At 35.6% G+C, this 19,030-nt stretch overlaps 2 protein-coding genes across 6 annotated transcripts; both read right to left on the reverse strand.

Annotated features, from left to right (window-relative positions):
• Nucleotides 1-6,320: 6,320 nt before the first annotated feature.
• LOC147395156 (uncharacterized) lies at nt 6,321-7,642 on the reverse strand. The gene has a single exon (XM_086454443.1). It carries the CDS (start codon nt 7,577-7,579, stop codon nt 6,641-6,643), a length of 939 nt encoding a protein of 312 aa, XP_086310569.1. The 5' UTR covers nt 7,580-7,642; the 3' UTR covers nt 6,321-6,640.
• A 6,889-nt stretch (nt 7,643-14,531) lies between these two features.
• LOC147395157 (transcription factor BC1-like) lies at nt 14,532-17,791 on the reverse strand. 5 transcript variants are annotated; one of them, XM_086453067.1, is made up of 8 exons: nt 17,133-17,789; nt 16,819-17,001; nt 16,649-16,714; nt 16,484-16,552; nt 16,292-16,375; nt 15,989-16,162; nt 15,123-15,180; nt 14,535-14,947 (listed from the first exon to the last, which is right to left on the reverse strand). In XM_086453067.1, exons 1-8 carry the CDS (start codon nt 17,499-17,501, stop codon nt 14,913-14,915), a joined length of 1,038 nt encoding a protein of 345 aa, XP_086309193.1. In that variant the 5' UTR covers nt 17,502-17,789; the 3' UTR covers nt 14,535-14,912. The 5 variants fall into 5 exon arrangements, 3 of the variants coding, with proteins under 3 accessions (XP_086309193.1, XP_086309195.1, XP_086309196.1); XM_086453069.1 differs by having other exon boundaries at nt 14,536-14,947; nt 15,989-16,015; nt 17,133-17,788; XR_015181276.1 differs by having other exon boundaries at nt 14,532-14,947; nt 15,123-16,015; nt 17,133-17,791.
• Between the last annotated feature and the right edge of the window lie 1,239 nt (nt 17,792-19,030).

A 19,030-nucleotide genomic window follows, 5' to 3' on the forward strand; every position in this document is an offset into this window, starting at 1 on the left:
TCGGATTCTAATGATAGATGGGTATCATCAAAGCATAATTGAGTTGGGTTTTGGTTCCAACACTAATTATTATCCCACATGAGGGGTGATAAAGTCAGTTTATGACTTACATTAAGACACATGGAACATATACATGAGGGTGGGGTGGAGCTGCTAATGCTATCAATGGGTCAAGTCATCTCAACCCAGCCCAGCCCAGAGGCCTGGGGGAGGGAACAAGACCTGGCATACTTGTTCTTCCTCGCTATATTGTCTCTCTTCTATTACAGCAGTAACAAGCAAACCAAAACATGATAAATGAAAGAAAAAAAAATTGTGGGAATCATGCTTCTGCAAATCGGAGGTGGAGGTCATTTAAACATTTAAAATTATCTAGACGAAGCCTTCAGCCAAAGACATGGCTCTACGTGGATAGAGAACTAAATGGTGGTACGGGATTTGTGTAGCCAACCCACAGTTGCCATGAACGTAGAACACGGATCATCCCGACATGAAACATTCCCTGATTCAAAACTAAGTTCATGGATTCGCTGTTTTTGTTTCTTTAAGAAGATTAGTGCAAGTCACTTCACACATTTATCAGTGATGGGTGTCATGCAGCAAATTCTTCCTACGCAATTTCCTATAATACAAGTAAAAGAATTGATCCATCAACAAACTGTTGGAAAAAAAAAAAAAAATGGTCTCACCCAAGTGTATGTGACCTTCCAACCGAATGAGAGAACACAAGTCAATCAAAGCATAACATTTCACTCGATTCATTAATCTTACATAGCTAAGACCAGATTCAGCTCCTTGGTTTAAAACATATAAGCAAAATCATGTTTTTCTCCATGTTAATCATAGCTTACAAGCCAAAGAAATGATAAAATATAAACAAAATCACCATCGTTGTCGTTTCCTATGCCTAATCCCAATTACTGGGGCCGGCAATATGAATCCCTTTTCATCATTCAACTCTATCCTGAGCCATAGCTTTGAAAATAATTGGTACAGGGATACACAAGAAAATTTCAATTCAAGTCACTAATCATTTCAAATAAGAATTGCGTTAGCTTTACAACGGATGCACAAGACTGGGGAACTAATATGGTTTTGGAGAACAAATTCTTCTCAAAATGGTGAGCAAGGAAAGCATAGCCTCAAAAAAGAACACAATTTTTTTTATTTTTTTGATAAGTATAAAATATATTGAAGAAAGGAGGAGGAACAAAATAAAATAGAGAAAGCTGAGGAAGTCCCTCAAAGAAAAGCAAAACGAACGAAAAAAATCTAAAACATCAATGACTACAAAAAGAATTTCATCTAAAAATAAAGTCATCGAAAGTAGTCCCAACAAACTCTATGTTCAGTTTTGACCAAAGGTACAAAAAGCCCAAGATCTCCAAGAAAACACCATGAGAGATTCTCACCTTACTTTTGAATATCCGATTATTTCGCTCATTCCACAACCCCTAAGTAATAACCGAGTAAAGCATGGCCCAAAAGTACTTTTTTTTCTAGAGGAGAAAGTATTATTGACTCACTCTTCTAACAACAAGAACTTTTGAGGTAAGACCTAGTTAATACGGAATAGCCCAAGGAAAAGGAACCAAATATCATGAAAAAAAAAAAGCAATGAATTAAAATATGGTTAACAGATTCTCCATCCCTCAAACAAAGGGGACAATAGTTGGGAGTTATCCAACCCCAGGTAATCAAATTATCCATCATAAGAATCCTCTCTAAGGAAGTCAACCAAACAAAAAATGAGATTTTAGAAGGAATCAACTTGGACCAAATGATGGACTCCGAGAATGAGCACTCAACAAAAGGGATAAGCCACTTATAGAAAGAATGTACAGAGAATCTCAGATCCTTCGCCCTCATCCATTCCCACCTATCCTATTCACTTTCGTTGAGACGAAAAGAATGCAAGAGATCAAAAAAAGATGTCACCTCTGTTAACTCCCAATTATTAAAGTTTCTCCTAAACCCCAAATTCCAAGTAGAAGTGGAGTTATTGCAAATCAAACCCTGCTGAATCGAACAGTTCTTCTTCAGAGAACAGGCGTACAAGGACAGAAATTGAGTTGTCAGAGAAGTATGCCACACCAACTATCTTCCCAGAATCTGATTTTGTCCCTCATGCCCGCTTTGAATCTAATCCCTCTCTCAAAGTCCTTACTCAACTTAAAAACCCCCTTTCACACACTACACTCATGTGAGCCTTTAGCCTCGTCGCTATACCATCCTAACCTCATCTTCCCGTACTGTCATAATGACCTTCCTCCACAGACTACCCCTCTTCGCTGAACCTCCAAAGCCATTTCCCTATAACACAAACAAGGCACCAAAAAGGGGGGGAAATGACGAGAAGAGACAAAAATGCACTCAAAACGAATAACAAGCTAGGCTGACAGAAGTCAAATGCCATAAATTATGACATCTAAAAATTAAAGTGAGAAGAAAATGCGGCTAGTATTGTTTAGACAAACAAATTTGGTTATCGAATAGTGAGCAAGACTAGAATTGCCTAAAAAATATAATGATTTCAAGTGCAAAAACAGAATGTAGAAGCAACAAAAAACAAAATATCAAAACGAAACCGAAATAGGTAACATGCCATGCAAGGCAAAGCAAACGCAAGCTTATAATGATAGCTCTATCTACCCTTAGTTACACCTGTACCATATTTACAAACAGTATTAGAAGAGGCCCATTCTTTGTCATAGATTGGTTAATAGAGAACTATGAAAAGTCAAAATATCCACACTTTGGGTAGGAACAACAGATTGCTCACTCCAGGTAGTCAGAAAAGAGCTTTTATATCAGCTTCACAACCTTGTATAGCAGTTGAGATACAAACCGGAAATCTTCTATCCACTGTCTCACTATTCCCCCCACATCACAAATAGAAGAGAAAAAAAAGTAGTTCCCGGAGCCGCTATTCAAAGTGTAGACAGGTTTCATATTGTTGCTTTCTTACTGGCCCCACTATGTAGTCCCAACGTAGATGCATGCAGTAACTATCCCAGATTTTTCTCTCTTCCACTGTCCAAAAATCCAAATATTTCACTTAAAAGATTCATTTGGAAACTTATGTTTATCTGTAGAATCTTCCACAAGGGATAATAGCTGTCCTAACCCCAATAACAAATCACTACTAATCCAATAAAGAAGAAGTAATTGTTCAATATTATACTACTTGGGACTTTACTAGGATTAAGGAAACCCCACTGAGAGACAAACTTTCGATCCCTAAGGAGAATAAGTTGATCTAAGGGTCCTGCAGAAAATTTATGCACAAAACAGATGTTTGAAGGTCTAAGATTTTAAGTACAAAATGCTATGCTGCGAGGTATTTGTTCCTTGAGTACATGTTCTGTACAAGAGTGAGATTTTTTCTTTGATGGGAAAACAGAAATTATCAAGAAGAAAAAGAGATGAGAAGAAGCTAAAGAAATCGATACAAAGTGACAGATCTCATATAAATAAAAGAAATAGAAAAAAGCCAACAAGCTACATTTGAAAAATGATATCCCTCCACCTGATTACCAGGTCATCATAAATAGCCTTTACCTTATACGTCTCAAGCCTTCTAAATACCACTCACTTACTTCAAAAATTATGTTATTGCATTTTCTACATAAGCACCAACTAACCAAAGAAGCCTATTTCCATAGATAATGGCTGCAAGGGGAGAATATCTTAAAGTATCATCCATCAATCAAGTCAAACACGAAGTAGGGTATCACACACTTAGTCAAGGATTGAAAGAAAAAAATCCCGAACATCTTTAGAGAATCTTCAGGTTAAAAGGAGGTCCAGAAGAGAATAAGGGTAAGCACTCATTCCATTGGGCCATCCTCTACTTCTACTAATGATCAATAATCAAGATTTTGTTAAGCATAACAATCCAAATAAAGAAATCAATCTTGGATAGAATGGGTCTATAAAAGAGGGGATTGGGCAAGCACTTGAGCCTTGGAAATCCTACCTGCTAACAAGGTCACATGGGGAATGGAACAGGCAGTGAAAATATTTTAGAAAGCTATTTCGTAATGTTGGCTTTTTCGTGTCAGTATTTTGGTTGATTGAAACATCAAAATGGAATGAGATTTTGAACTTTGGTCATAAACTCACAACAACCAGATCTGGATTGGATCAAGGTAACTTCTGATGGTCATTTAATGAGGAATATGGGGCAGCCAGAACTGTGTGAACCTTTTAAAGATGATATGTTTGAAGGTATTCTTCAAATGTATTGCCTTCAGGAACTCTAACCAAGCTTATACTAACATTCTTCTCAAAGGAAATCAGTTAAGTCGCGTTCATCGAGTATCATGTGAAAACTCATTTAACACCATTGTGTAGACCTCTAAGAAATCAGAAGGTCTTTGAGGAGTTGCTTACCTAATAGATTTAACTTATAGAGATGCTCTCATGCTCACAATAAAGGATAGTTTCCAAATTAGGTTTCAGAGCAAATTACAGTGGCAACAGAACTCATTTGTTTCTATTTTGGACTTGCAATGCATAAGGCAACTGTCTTACAGTTGGAGAAGTAAAATGCCTTAATATATTTGAAGAATGAATCATGAAATCATATAGTTCACTCTAGGGTTACAAATACTCCTCCTAAATGCAAACTCTGTAGTGGATAATTTTGTCCTTGTTAAGACCATGAATGATGCTAAACTAGTAAAGGAACTGCAAGAAAGATAGTGAAGTTACTGAAGTATAAGCAGCAAAAACAATATCAAGACCAAAATGCCATTAGGTCTACCAATCCCCTCAATGGATTATTGGAAAGGTTGTCATAATAGAACTACTTCAACAAGGTAGGAGTCCCTCAATCAGAATATATAAATGGTTTCGCTATTCACACCGCAGGGTGGTTTTAAATTTCCCGAATATTCCTGAAATTTCATTTCCTGGCCAGACTGAAACAAAAATATCCTATTAATATAGGTCATAATTGAAGTTTCTTCATTTTTGAAGACGAGAAAGAGAGGGAGGTTGTTAGAGAGAGAGCAAATATGAAAGGAATTTGGTTGCCATTAATAATAACAATTATTAACATTTTCTTACAACCCATGCTTTTACTAAAACCTAAAATTTGAAATTTCAGATTTTGTTGCCATACAAATAACAAAGGATTTTGGTTGCCATTAATAATAACAATTAATTAACATTTTCTTAGAACCCATGTTTTTACTAAAACATCAAATTTGTAATTTCAACCAATTTTCAGTTCTTAGTTCATTTTTTACTTAGAGCTGAAACCCAAGCAAAAAAATCAAATTCTAAATCCTTGAATAGCAGGTTAAAAAGCCACTAGCTATCAACCAATACAAGATAACATAACTGACAAAATCCAATTAAAGAAGATGATCATCAATGCAAAATCTCAAAATGCCTATGAGAGTACAAAAATAACGTTTATACAAAAAGACACATATCATCAAGAGATATGACTTAAACACCACTCCTGATTCATTTTCCCCAACTCCCAACCTGACTAAAAAGGTTGAGATAGATAACCCTCTTCTTCTGAGCCAACGCCAAGAACAAATCCCAAGACTATTCCCAATGAGTTAGGAATATCTTTCCATGACCAAAAGTCGGTCACTGACAAGTTCCAGACCCCACGATGTTGAAATGGCAGTTACAAACGCTCGAACCAAGAATGATCGTTGAAAAGGGAATTTCACACGGAAAGTGTAGGCGAAGAGCTTGACAAAGAGAATATAGCTCGAAACAGTTTCATGACCTTGTTAACCTCTAATAAATAAGATAAACAGAAATGACAGGACATAAACTTTCCTCATAGGTGTTATCATTGAAAGCAAAGTATGCAATCCTTTCGAATTCACCTCAAAACATAGACAAACTTGATCATCATAGTGAAATTACACATCCCTTGCCAGAGTTCTAAGAAGAAGACCGGACCTTGTTCAGCGGCACCTCAAATCTTGAGGTGTGAGAGACAGGTATTTCCTCACCCGAACATCTCATTTGAAAAACACAAAAGTACCATATGTGAATTATCCCTCTCAAGGTTATCATTAAGTTCACAATAGACCTTTACAACTATGTAAAAATGAAATAAGTAGAACACAATCGATCAAAAAAAAAAAAAAAGTAGAACACAAATCACAAAAACATAAAATGGAGAAAATCCACAACACCAGGTTGCAATCAAATCACTGAAAAAATTCACAATTTCGCATCTGTTCCGATATAAATTATTCAGAAGCGTGTGCATTGCAAGGGATAATATTAAGTAATTCAAAAAAATATAACATAACAACTAAAAGAGAAGAATACTTTGGGTATGCAAAAGGAGAAATTGTTTATTGACTTTATCTTTCATTATTCATCAACTTGTCTAATCTTCTATGCATTGTGATAACTCATCTACATTTCCTAGGAAAACTTTAGTAAAATTATAGAAACATATTTAAGAACTTTCACTAGACATATATAACTACACCATAGAGCAATGTGAACAGGAGAAAAGAATTATTTGATTTCAAAATTAGCAAATGAACTGAAAGGGGAAAAAAAATAGCTTGAACCATCTCAGCAAGTATTTCGATTTTGACTATGGCCCATGGTTTTCAGCAATTATGTTCACCGTAATTTATATCAAAACTCATGAAAAATCCTTCCGAAGCTTTTGGATCGCACAGTACATTTTCCGCCTGGAACCAACAGCATGTATCCCCATATCCTTAAGATCATCCAATGTCAACAATGGCAACACATCCTCGTCCACCTCATGTATCTCGAAAACTGGCACATATCGACCTAACCCTATTCCATTGAGCCACATTGGAATCCCATCTTCAAGAGACTGACATCTCCCCCCATCGATGACCCCGTTTCTATCTGCACTAGTCCGGGCATCGGCATCGGACGGCCCATCCAATTCAATCGTATCACCATCTCTACTCACTGAAACCCTAGCCCTAACCGGTCTCCTCTGCCCCGGAAAGTGCTCTTCTCTCTCATTCCCATGTCCCCTGTCAGAATTCGGGTTTTCGAGTAAGTGAATCGGACTGTGTTCCTTCAAAGGGCTTTCCGAACCCTCGGGATCAAAATTCCTGTACCCTTCTTCACCACTAAACTTCTCATTGCCTTCTGCTCCTTCATCCACCTTCGACACCCAATTCGATCTCACTCTCTTCGTTGCTCCTCCTTTCTTCGCCCTAAAATCCTTTACTGTTCGATTCCCAAACGCTAATAAATCCAAATTTCCATCCCCAGAAGTGTTCTTATCTTCAATTTCTAGGGTTTCATAACTATCTCCACCATTGCCCAAGTTCGTCAAAGGTCGGGTCTTGGAAGATTTAGATGCAGTGACAGTTTCTTTGTGAGTGGGGTGGCGATATCTGAAAGAATCTTTCCATGGTTTACTTCTCCTAATGAAAGAGTCGTAAGAGAGCGTCGCAGGTTGATCTCCAATGTCTCCTAATCGGACACTAGGCCTACGTTGTCGCTTTGAACCTAAATAGGGGCCTAGATTCTCAGATGAAGCTCCAACAACTCTTCCGCCATTAATGGGTCCTTCGAGAAGCTGTGGCTCTGTCATTTCGTCCTGTGTCCTGAGACTCCGAATGAGAGTGATAGTGAAGCGGGTGCCTAGGATAAGAAAATGGGACGATGCCTCTAATGACTTCAGTCTTGTTAATAGACTAATGGAAAGGGACTCAAATGCCCTTGTCTTCCCCGGGAAAAAAAAAAAAAAAAGAGAGAGAGAACTGCTATTGGCACTCCAACTTTTACTTAGGTGGATTAATTTACACACTACCGAAATGGCTCAATGTACCCATGTTAAAAGAAAAATACATTTTTACCCTTTTGAGTTGGCTCATCGTCCCCACCACAACCTATAGAACAAAAAACCCACTTCCCGGAGTTTTGTGAAAGATTGAATGAAGATTAAGTTTTATGACTATTTTATCAAGTTATCTTATTTCTTTGATTTTTTTTTTTTTTTGTCATTTAATCATCAAGGAATATGAAAAAAAACTAGGGTTGGCAACGGATCACTTCAATATCATATCACTACCACTCCAATACTGATCCAAAAAATTTTAAACATGCACTCGATCTGAACGGATTAATGAATATATGAATCGAATCGGATATATTTCAGTTCATCTTTAATTCAAAATCAATCCGATCCGATTTAAACACATGCCTTATTCTCAAACGATCAATACTCCTAAAATTTAAAAAAATATAAAATCATATAAAAAATTTTAAAACCTACTTTCCAACTACGAATGTAGAGGGAAACCAAAAAGACTAAAACATTCTATCTATATGTATTTATATGAAATTACAAATATTATATATATATTCATTTTTTCGAATTAAATAAGTTTCGAATATCAAGTATATTTCGGATCATTACTAGCCCTAAAAAAAACCTCTAAAACAACAATTTTGAATTGAAGAACTTCAGGATTTTTTTGACAAATTTTATTCAGTAAGTTCAAACCAAACTTGCTCTAGTAAATTTGGTATGTGCCTATCAAATATTTTCAGACAAATTCAATAGGTACCTATTAAACAAAATTTTCTATCGAACATTACAAAATCAATTCAGTATGTACTTACCAAACATAACTTTTTCACGTGAATGGCTCTAACTCAATTGGAGGTGTTAGGGTAAGAAAAATAAGATTAAATCTTAAAATTCTCATTGAAACCTTTCTAGATGCACAAAAAAAATAAAAAAGAAATGTGTGTGTGTGTGTGTGTGTGTGTGTGTGTGAGAGAGAGAGAGAGAGAGAGATAAAGGGTAGGAGGGAGAGGAAGAAGAAGAAAAAGAAATCGTTCGATACCTTTTGGTGGATACAATAAGTATTAGATGTTAAAATAGAATAACTAGGTGTGTGCAATTAAGTATTTTTACTTGTAGGTGGATATCATGAGTAAGTGGGAACAATGAGACATTTTTGTGTGTGCAAATAAAGCAACCCTTTTACTTATTATACTCCAATCAAAATTAGAGAAAATAAGGTGAATCTCCACTCCGCGCACAAAATATGACAAAATTCCGAGTATGGTGCATTATTCATTTTAATTCCCAAAGCATGCTTTTCTAATGAATTCATCACTTTTATAATTAACGAATTTTTATAAAATAGTAGCGATCTCGCCGGTAATGAGCCTAATCATAATTGTAAAAAGTATCCAAATTGTTTGAATGAATGTTATAATGTTGAGATTGTAATGTGAACCAAACCTTTGCAATGTTTGAAAAGTGTGTTTTAAACTTTAATTGGGGGGTGATAAATAATTTAAGAATTGGGATTTTATAAGTAAAAGTTGGGTTGCCAATAGCAAATCACCAAAAAAAATCTTGATTTTTCTCCTCAAAATCCATCATCTTCTCTCATTTTTAAGAGGCATGTCATCATCAATAGTGAATTGATCTCCCTTTCCTTCATAGGCATAGGCAATTTGTCAAAGCTCGTAATCATGTGTTATTTGTGTGATTGATATTTCATTTTTATTCTTTTACTCTAGGTATGCTTGTACTCAAAAAAACTATTCAGCTCCATCGATATGTTCGTCGAAAATCTTTTATTTTAATACCCAAAAGTCCATGTTCCTATTATTTCAAAAACCACATTTAATTCCTTAGATTTGAAGGTTGAAGAATATGGAATCTTAAGGTTGAAGGTTAAGGTAAAAACTTAATCATAAAAATCTATCATCTTCAAGCAATTAAGTTCAAGGTGAATTTTTTTAACCTATTCAATCTCTAGTAGTTTTCTAATGTTAAATCCATTATTTTACTTCTCCAAAAATCTTTTTTTTTTATCCTAAGTTTTGAAGGTTCGAGAGAGATTTAATCTTACGGTTGAATTAAGAGGGAAAAAAACCTTACTCCGAGGTTGAAGTTGACACATCTAGGGAATGGAATCAAAAGATGATTTGGACGAGATTTAAGATGAGGATATCAAGGGGCATATGTTATCAATTTGAAAACAAAGTGTACTCTTAATATTGACTAAAATATGGAGGGTTACATCAAAATCACCCCTTAATTCAATTAAAGTAGGAGTCATGATAAAATGACACCCCCCAACTCACGTGCATACTCAATCAACTCCTCTGTCGTGACATGTGCTAGAACCAAGGACGAAGCCAGGATTTTATCCATGTGGGGGCAACAAGAGTAGAAATTTTTTTGTGGGGGCAATTACAAGTAAAAAAATAACATTTGTTTTGAGAAAAGATTTTTTTGTGGGGGCAATAATGACTGAATTTTTTATCCACCCTTAAAATCTGTCACAATAACTCACTAGCCCATGGACTTTGAAAATTCTTGTGGGCATCTGCCCCTACTATAAATCCACTCTTAGCTAGAACCCCATATATATATAGGGAGGCGTTCGGAGCCATCTGTTTTAACAGTTGTTTTAACAAAAGAAGCTCCATCGTTGGATTTGGAGGAATTGGACGGTCGAGATTGAATGTTGCAGCGATCCGCGTTTAAATTATAAATTATTCATTATTTACAGCGCCGTCCTTCGACAAAATGATTTTTAATGCTACCTCCCTAATAAATTTAAATCCCAAACTAAACAGAGACGTGTTTCTCTCTGTCTCCTTCACCTTCGAACAAAATCAACTCTCAACCCTCTCTCTCTCGTCTCCTTCTCCCTGATCTCCCTATAGGCAATTCGACCATAACGCTCTCTCTCTCTCTCCTCTCTCTCTCTCTCTCTCTCTCTCTCTCTTGTCTCCTTCTCCCTAATCAATCTTCATTTTTAATGCAAAGGTACATCAAGAGGTGGGGTGATTGATTACAGGGAAAGAGAACAAGAAATGAAAGCTTTGGAATTGCATCTCTCTTATTTTTATTAATATTGTTTGCTAGGTTCCAATAAACAAATGGGTTGATACATAGATTTATAGACAAAAGAGAAGTACATCAATCAAGACAGAAAGGAAATCTAATCTAAAAATTCTGACTAACCCAAGTCATTTTATTATTTGAAGTTAAATTTACATTTCTCAATCAAAACCTGCAATTTTATATTTTCTGGGATGTGGGCATAGCTAGTGATACTCCTTGACTCGGTAAATTCTTCCATTGTTGAGTCAATGTTTTGATTTGGGTGTAAAACTGCACACCAGCCTTGCTTGCAAATGGCAAGGACTCTCTGTATGATGCAATTGCAGAATACACCGATCCTGATATTTAACCAACTAGAAAAGCTGAATATATTTGTCTTACCATAGAAATTGAGATCGCCTGCAAAAGATACATTTGATTAAGTGAATGAGAAAAAGGGCAATGGAACTGAAATGATAACATTAATGCCCACCTGAATTGATATTAAACCAAATATGAAAAACGATAGAGAGAGTTGCAGAGAGAGAGAGTTGTAACAATAGAGAGAGAGGGAGTTGTAGAGAGAGAGAGAGGGTCGAGTTGCTGTGAGAGAGAGAGCGAGTTGCAATGAGAGAGAGGGATGGTCGGGTTGAGCACGGAGAAGGAAAAGAGAGAACAGAACTCTGTTCTTTTGGGTTATATTCAGTGAGGGAGATAAAACTAAATATGAAAAACGTAAATGATGGCGTTGTAACTAATGTGATAATTTTTAACTTAACAAAAATAGATCTCAACCGTTGGATTGTGTCCGATCGAACGGTCCCAGAGAGTTTGTTAAAACGTTTGTTATTTTGCTTGACGCCGAACGGGACCCATATATATATATATGCACCCTAAGCTTTACCACACACTTTAACAAACGTGTTTTGTCCTACATGGGTTAGAAGTTTTGGAATTGGCTGATTTTTGGTGAGGATGATCTCCTAAACTTCTAACCCATGTAGGACAAAACACGTTTGTTAAAGTGTGTGGTAAAGCTTAGGGTGCTGAACGGGACCCTATATATATATATATATATATATATATATATATATATATATATATATATATATGTGCTCAAGATACATAACTCCACATATATACGGGGATGTGGAATTGGTATCCAGAGGAGTATAGAAGTATGATTCTACCACATGTCATGTCAAGAGAGTTGATTAAATATGCCACGTGGGAGTCATTTAATTATTACTCTTAATGTAATCTTCTTTAATGAGCAATGCTGGTTTGCACCACTCGTGAGGGGTTCGGCCCCAGCAGCCGCCACCTTAGCCTGCCTGCACCACCGGCCAACCGCCATATCTAACCCGGCCCCACACTATCTTTACCCATTCATATGAAACGATAGATACCTCTCCTCCTCCTATATCCTTTCACCTAAATTGAAGAGATTGACTTGTTTTTGTATCTATGGGATGCAATATAAGGTGGTCAATTTTTTTCATCTTAAGCCTATCAAGGGATTGGATTGGAAATTAGATCAGATCCAATCATAGATTGAGAATTTGGATTTCAGTAATGACTCTATCCAATAGTTTTAGTTTATGAGATTCATTATGGACATCTATGTTTTAAAGATTGAACATGGATGACCAGACCGAGAATTATGTCAAATTGGTTGGATCGATATATGTTTGTTAAAAAACTTTAAAATATGTATAAGTTTGCCCTAAATTAGGGAGATATAATGTGTGAAAAGATACCTGAAATGGTTAATGTTTGAATATGTATATATTTCCTTACCATGGGTATCACTACCCTTTAGGTGAGACTAATCTTAGTCACACGCACCGCCCCCTCAAAAAGTCTTATATGAAATTGGTTGAGTCGAGAGTCAATCGGCCCTAGAGGGTGATATCAAGGAATTCATTATTTCGTGAAGTTTCGAACACTTGACGTACCCTTCCTAAGGAGCTTATGAGATTGGACTTAATCTAAGAAGGACCATATCCAATAATTCTGTATTTTTTTAAATAAATATTAATTTTTTTAGATATTTACGAAAAAGTGATTAACTTTTGACGAATTAACGATTCCGACTCACTGTTCATTTTAATTATCAAAACGTGAACGATAATGAATTCAGAGGCTTTTAAAGTGACTATTTCACAGGTTTAAAGTGACAATTTCACTTTAAACCTGCGAAATAGCCACTTTCTTCTCTCTTTTTTTTAACGAAAATGTGATTGTTCATGTTTTGGTAATTAAAATGAACCGTTAGCCGGAATCGTATGTAACTCATTTTCAGCTCATGAAATAGTAATTCATCCTTCTTTTTGTTCTTTTTTTTTTTAACATTTTGAATCATCTACCCAAAAGGAGACTAGATGCTTAGTTCGTATGGAAATCTCTACTTAGGGTGAGAAAAAAATCTATCCCCCCAACCAAAATGTTTTGTTTTCCAACTCTTTATTTAATGGTATTTATAATTTATTACAAGAGTCCACCAACCTTGACCCTAAAAGAATTTAGAATAAATAATGGAGAGTTTAAAAGAATTTTCGGAAATTTTGACAAACAAGTCGAGAGTATCTTGTGAGTGGAGGCAACCTCTTTTGCATTGGTCTCAATATCTGGCAAGGCTAAATTGTCTCGTAAGTTAAATTTTTTTACTTTATCAATTGATATTAGAGAGATATAACAACTCAAGGACGAGTTTTGCAAAAATTATTAGGAAATCACATATTTACCTAGTTAACTTTGTTGATTTGGTAAATGTTTATTTTTTGAGTGATTTAGTTAAAAGTCTCCAAATTATATAGATGCACATTGGCATTGTTGTGCAATTGTCTTGTATTCTTTTTTCTTTTTAGGGTTACTAAAAAGGGATTATAAATATTTCTTTTGGATTTTTTTTTTCTATTTTTAAGGAGATAAACATGTTTTAATAGCTCCCGATTTTATAAAAAGAGATATCTAGGATTGTAATAACATGAGATTTTCTTCTTTCAGGACTTGAGAGAGAAAGTGAGAGAGGTGTACAAAGATTTCAGGACTTGGGTTTGAAATTAAAATCTTAGGCGTTTTTATTAGACAGTTCTCATTTGATTTTTTAGTGAAGAAGATTAATTTTAATCCGTGGACGTAAGTACACTATCGAACCACGTAAATCATTGTGATTTTTTCGTCTATGATTTTTTTTTTTTTTTCTCTTTATTATTTCGTATTTTCATATGCAAGTGCTCGTGCATATTTGAGATGCATGCCTATGTTTCCAAGTTCTGTGAATCTGAATTGTTTAAACTTGCTTGAATCAGACCTGACGTTGGATGTACTTTGGTTTGACCTTGACTCAGCCCGAGTTGGATTTTTCTTTCTAACCAACTCATCTTTGTTTTGGTCTTAGCCTTGGACTATCCCTTTGGGCATAGAAAAGCTAAGAGAGCATAAAGATCACAGATACTTCAAGTTAAGAACCTAGGGAACACACCTAATATTAACAAGACACTTGATTCCATTTCAGGTTCTATTAAGGAAAACTTCCCTAGATTTTGCACAGATGCTCTGTCCACAACAGTTGTAAAGGTGTGTAGGGACTTAATTCAGCAATATCAACCACAATACATGCATACAAAAGATTCCATCACCAATCAAATCAGTACTCTCTAAAAGAACACTAGAGGTTACAAGGAAAGAAAAGGTTTATGAGGATAAATAACAATAAAAATCATTTTATATGGTATTATAGTTATTGTTTATTACATATTTTAGTGTAAGTTTAACTACTAATATTACTACTACAAGCTCTTGGAAGCAGTCAATTGTACAACAACAAGGATCTACAAAAGATCTGGTTTTATTTGGTCGGTTATATGTGTTCTCTTGTTTCTTCCTCCCTTGCTTTTCCTTTCATTTTATTCTCATCTTCAAAGACTAGACCCACCTTAATTTATTATACTTCAAATCAAAGCTTTGAGGAGAAGAAACCTACTCCATTAGACCTGATACCAAAAGACATGTAGACACTTTAATGCTTCAAGTGGACTTCTTGGGATTCATTCTCTGATTGTTATTGTAGATGTTGCTTCTGAATCTCCTTATAAACTGTCGAGATAAATATTAAAATAAAAAATCATGATAAAAAACAAAAATATATGAATTTAATACATGAAAAAAGATAGGGAAGTCAAGGGCTTACCAAATGTTTTTAGTGTAATTTTTTTATTTTATTTATTATTTATTATTTTAATAATAAAGAAATACAAGTGGTTAAACTCACCTTGACTAATAAAAGTTTGTCTCTGATCATCCACATCCCATAAGAGATTTTCATTATCCTGAAAAGGATGTATAGCTCATGTTAGAACATAGAAGAGATGGGTTTTTTTATATTTTATTTTAGAATAGGGATCGAGAACGGTGTCCCGTTCCTAACCAAGGTCAGGTGGCACCCCATTTTATGTCTCGTGGCATTTTTGGGGACACCCACTGACCGTATGGATATGTGGTCCATCCCTTGGTGAATTTACACACAAAAGATCAGTATGATTGGTGATGTTCATCCCTTGATAACTGCATTGTATTAAGAATGATTTCTAATCATTGGATTTAAACTCTTTTTCAAGAGCTTAGATCTAGTGGATATAAGTTATCAAACACTATGGTTTTTGGTACGTAGGTTCACCAAAGGATGGACCACATATCTATACGGTCAGTGGGTCCTCAAAAATGCCGGCATGAAGTGGGGTGCCACCCTACCTTGGTTAGGAACGGGACACTGTTCTGGTTCCCTACTCGTTATTTTATGAGTCGTGATTTTCTAACTCCCTCTCTGAAAAACTCCCCCACCCCCACCCAAAAGGATGGACCACATATTCATATGGTCGGTAGTCCCCCCAAATTCAGTCCCCACCACCTCCAAATTCTCTCCATGCATAGAACCATAGATTTATTTCCTCAAGAAACACAACTGCACATCCCCATAAATATGTGCAATTGTGTATCTTGAGGAAATAAATCGATGGTTCTATGCACAGCCATGTGGGGATAGTTTGCCAGAGGGAGAGTCAATTTATCTTTATTTTCCTTTTTGGAACTTTTTGTGCAAGTAGAGTTGTAGGAGTTGAATGGGTATTTTATTAATACCTGAGAGAAGGTATTGGTCCTCTGCCCCTGTTGATATAAAAAGGAAATTGAATTGTCCATAAGTGAGTAGTTATTTCTTGTAGTGAGAGTGGTTGTAGTGTCAGTAAAATCTATGGGATTGGGGGGGCTCAATTGGTGCATAGATGGCAATGGTGAGGCCAAGCTACTCAGTTTCTGAGATTTCATTTTACGAGCAAAAAAATCCATCAATTTCAAAGAATAAAAATGAAAAATATAATTAAACAAAAGGCATTATGGATGTACAGAAAGATAGATAAATGCAGTTTAGTTCCCAATTTATACCTCTGATTTAACCATGAATGGGTCCAAGTCTGCTGCAAATTCATAGGACATTGAGTTCAAAGAGGCAAGCTTCATGGAGAGGAACTGAAAATGCATAAAGAAATAAATTGTTTCAGTAATGTTTTGTTTGTTAAAGCTAAACAACATAAAATAAAGATTTTAATCAAAATGTCTAATTGGAATTGCTGTTACCTCTACTTGATACTGCAGGGTCTGTACATAGTTGATTATGTTATCCAAAATATGGGCCTTACCAACCACCTAATTACAAATCAAAGAACATGAAACCAAAATAAGAAAAAAAAAACATTTCTCAAGGAGAAAAGTGAAACTCAGTGAGTACAATATAAATTTAACCTTGTCACAACCAGGAACAAGATCTTCCAACAACTTCATCCTCACACTGATTTTCTCTCTTCTTACCTGAAAACCCAATTAGGAAAACATGCTTGGTGTGAATAGTAATTAATTGGGTTGTTTTCTTGTGGGGTAGAAATTTATATATAAAAGTTGTTGTTTTATAGTACCCTTTCTGCAAGGCTGTGGTTATCTGTTGCTTCACCCCTCCTTGCTCTTACATGAATGTAGCTATTTGATGCCTCTTGAGGGACATTGCTCTGCTGCTTCTCATTTGCTCTTCTCTTCATCTCCTCTGTTTCCTTTCTACTACTGGTTTTCTTTTGCCTTTTGGCTTTAGCTTCCTTTGCAACCTAACAAAATAAAAGACAAACTCTAAACATTCTATAGCAAAAAAGACAGAAATCTGAAAAATTAAGAGCCACCCACAATTATTAAAACCCAAACTCACAAGAATTCAAAGCCAAATTTTTGGTAGTTTTACCTGGGAGTTAACAGAACTCAAGCAAGACCCATATTTGTTTTTTCTCTTCTTCTGTATTGGAATTTCCTTTTGACTGGCTTGATCATCATTTTCAAGTTCAAGAACCATGGAGGAAGAATCTGCTTTGTTTGTCTTAGTCACAGGTGACTCATCATCACTAGAAAGGGATTTTGTGTTGTTGTCTAGACAGTTGTTTTCTTGAATCCTAACCTCAAATGGAATCTCTTGAAGAGGTTGAGTTGGATAATAAGAAACAGAGGATGTGTTCAAGTCTTCTCCCTCCAATAAAGAAGACAGTGCAGTGGGAGTATTTGGAAGGAAAGTTGAGTCAAGAAGAAATGTGGAGTGGTGGTTTGAGAAGGGTTCCATTTGAGAGATCTTGAAATTATATTTAAGGTGAGCAAGGAAAATGAGAGAAATCAATGTGGTTCTGAAACAAGTAAGAGACCAAGTTTAAATAAAGATGGTGAGAGAGAGAGAGAGAGAAGACCAGTCAAATATTCATAAATTTGGCTGGACAAGTATAAGATTGTTGCAAGAGGGGAAGGTGGGGAGTATTAAAGAAGCCAGCTTTTATGTATAGAAGAGAATTGAGCATTTTTATTTGCATTCCATTAGAGAATTAATTCTTCACATTTGGAGAGGACTGTTTTTAGTTTTTACTACCATCACACAAAATTCTATCTGTTAACTTAAATAACAACGGCTATCTTTTTAATATTTTTGTTAAGGTTCACAAAACTCGAAACCGGGTTACTTATACATGTTTTAATTTGTATATTTCCTGAGGATAATGCTGCTGAAGTAACATTAAAATGTACATCGAATGTACATTCTGATGTGGTGGTGCACACATAACCACAGATTCTTTTCTCGAAATACGAATGAAAGCATCTATGATTATTATATATATGTGCACCACCACATCAGATGTCAGAATCGATGTACATTTCAATGTTACTCCTCCTAATAAATGCACATGGTATTGGTACGCGGCAGATGTGGCAATGGCACTGAACCATAGATCTTTTTCATCGGGATACACAAGAAAAAGATGTGTGGTTTTGTTACCTTTTCAATTCATTACATCCCCATCACAGAACCGTAAATCATTTGCATCGGGATACGCATGATCATAAATTTATTTTTTGTGTATCCCGAGGCAAATGATCTAGGATTCTATGATGGGGGTGTGTGTTGGGGGGGGGGGGGGCATCATATTATCACGACTCTTTATTTGTTTATTAAAAAAAACCAATGATTTTATGACGCCCCCTAACGTGGCATGTGCTAGAACCATTGATATTTTTCCTCGGGATATACAATTGCACATATTTATGGGGATGTGTAGTTGTGTATCCTAAGGAAAAAGATTTGTCGTTCAAGCTCATGCCATGTCACGGAGCGTATGGGGGGCATCATATTATCACGACTCTTTATTTGTTTATTAAAAAAAGCAATGATTTTATGACGCCCCCTAACATGGCATGTGCTAGAACCATTGATATTTTTCCTCGGGATATACAATTGCACATATTTATGGGGATGTGTAGTTGTGTATCCTAAGGAAAAAGATTTGTGGTTCAAGCTCATGCCATGTCACGGAGCGTATGGGGGGCGTCAGAAGATCACGACTCAAAAACAAAAGCAAAATGCTAGGAGATCAACAATGTGTTGCCATAATAAAATAAAATAAAAACATTGGAGTTTATAGAAGAATTCTGAAAAAACCTTGGGAAAGTAAATGATTAATCACTGGTCAAAAGCATAGAAGCAGACCTTTAAAAATAAAAGGTGTGAACTTGTGCAAAAATGGTTATCCAATAAAACCATAACCAATTATTTAAGTTCAGGGACTGTATTTTTGTATGCTAGATCCCCATGTCTTGTAGTATTCT

This window comes from Akebia trifoliata, chromosome 9 (genome assembly GCF_017979445.1).
Source record: "Akebia trifoliata isolate Shusen 1 chromosome 9, ASM1797944v1, whole genome shotgun sequence".
NCBI lineage: Eukaryota > Viridiplantae > Streptophyta > Magnoliopsida > Ranunculales > Lardizabalaceae > Akebia > Akebia trifoliata.

Excerpts from the sequence above, each read along its gene's own strand:
- LOC147395157 (XM_086453067.1), bottom strand. The coding sequence starts at position 17,501 with ATGGAACCCTTCTCAAACCACCACTCCACATTTCTTCTTGACTCAACT. Across the intron at positions 16,715-16,818 it reads ACCACAGCCTTGCAGAAAGG|GTAAGAAGAGAGAAAATCAG; the intron begins GTACTATAAAAC and ends TTGGGTTTTCAG. Across the intron at positions 14,948-15,122 it reads ACAAACTTTTATTAGTCAAG|TTTATAAGGAGATTCAGAAG; the intron begins GTGAGTTTAACC and ends TTATCTCGACAG.
- LOC147395156 (XM_086454443.1), bottom strand. The coding sequence starts at position 7,579 with ATGACAGAGCCACAGCTTCTCGAAGGACCCATTAATGGCGGAAGAGTT.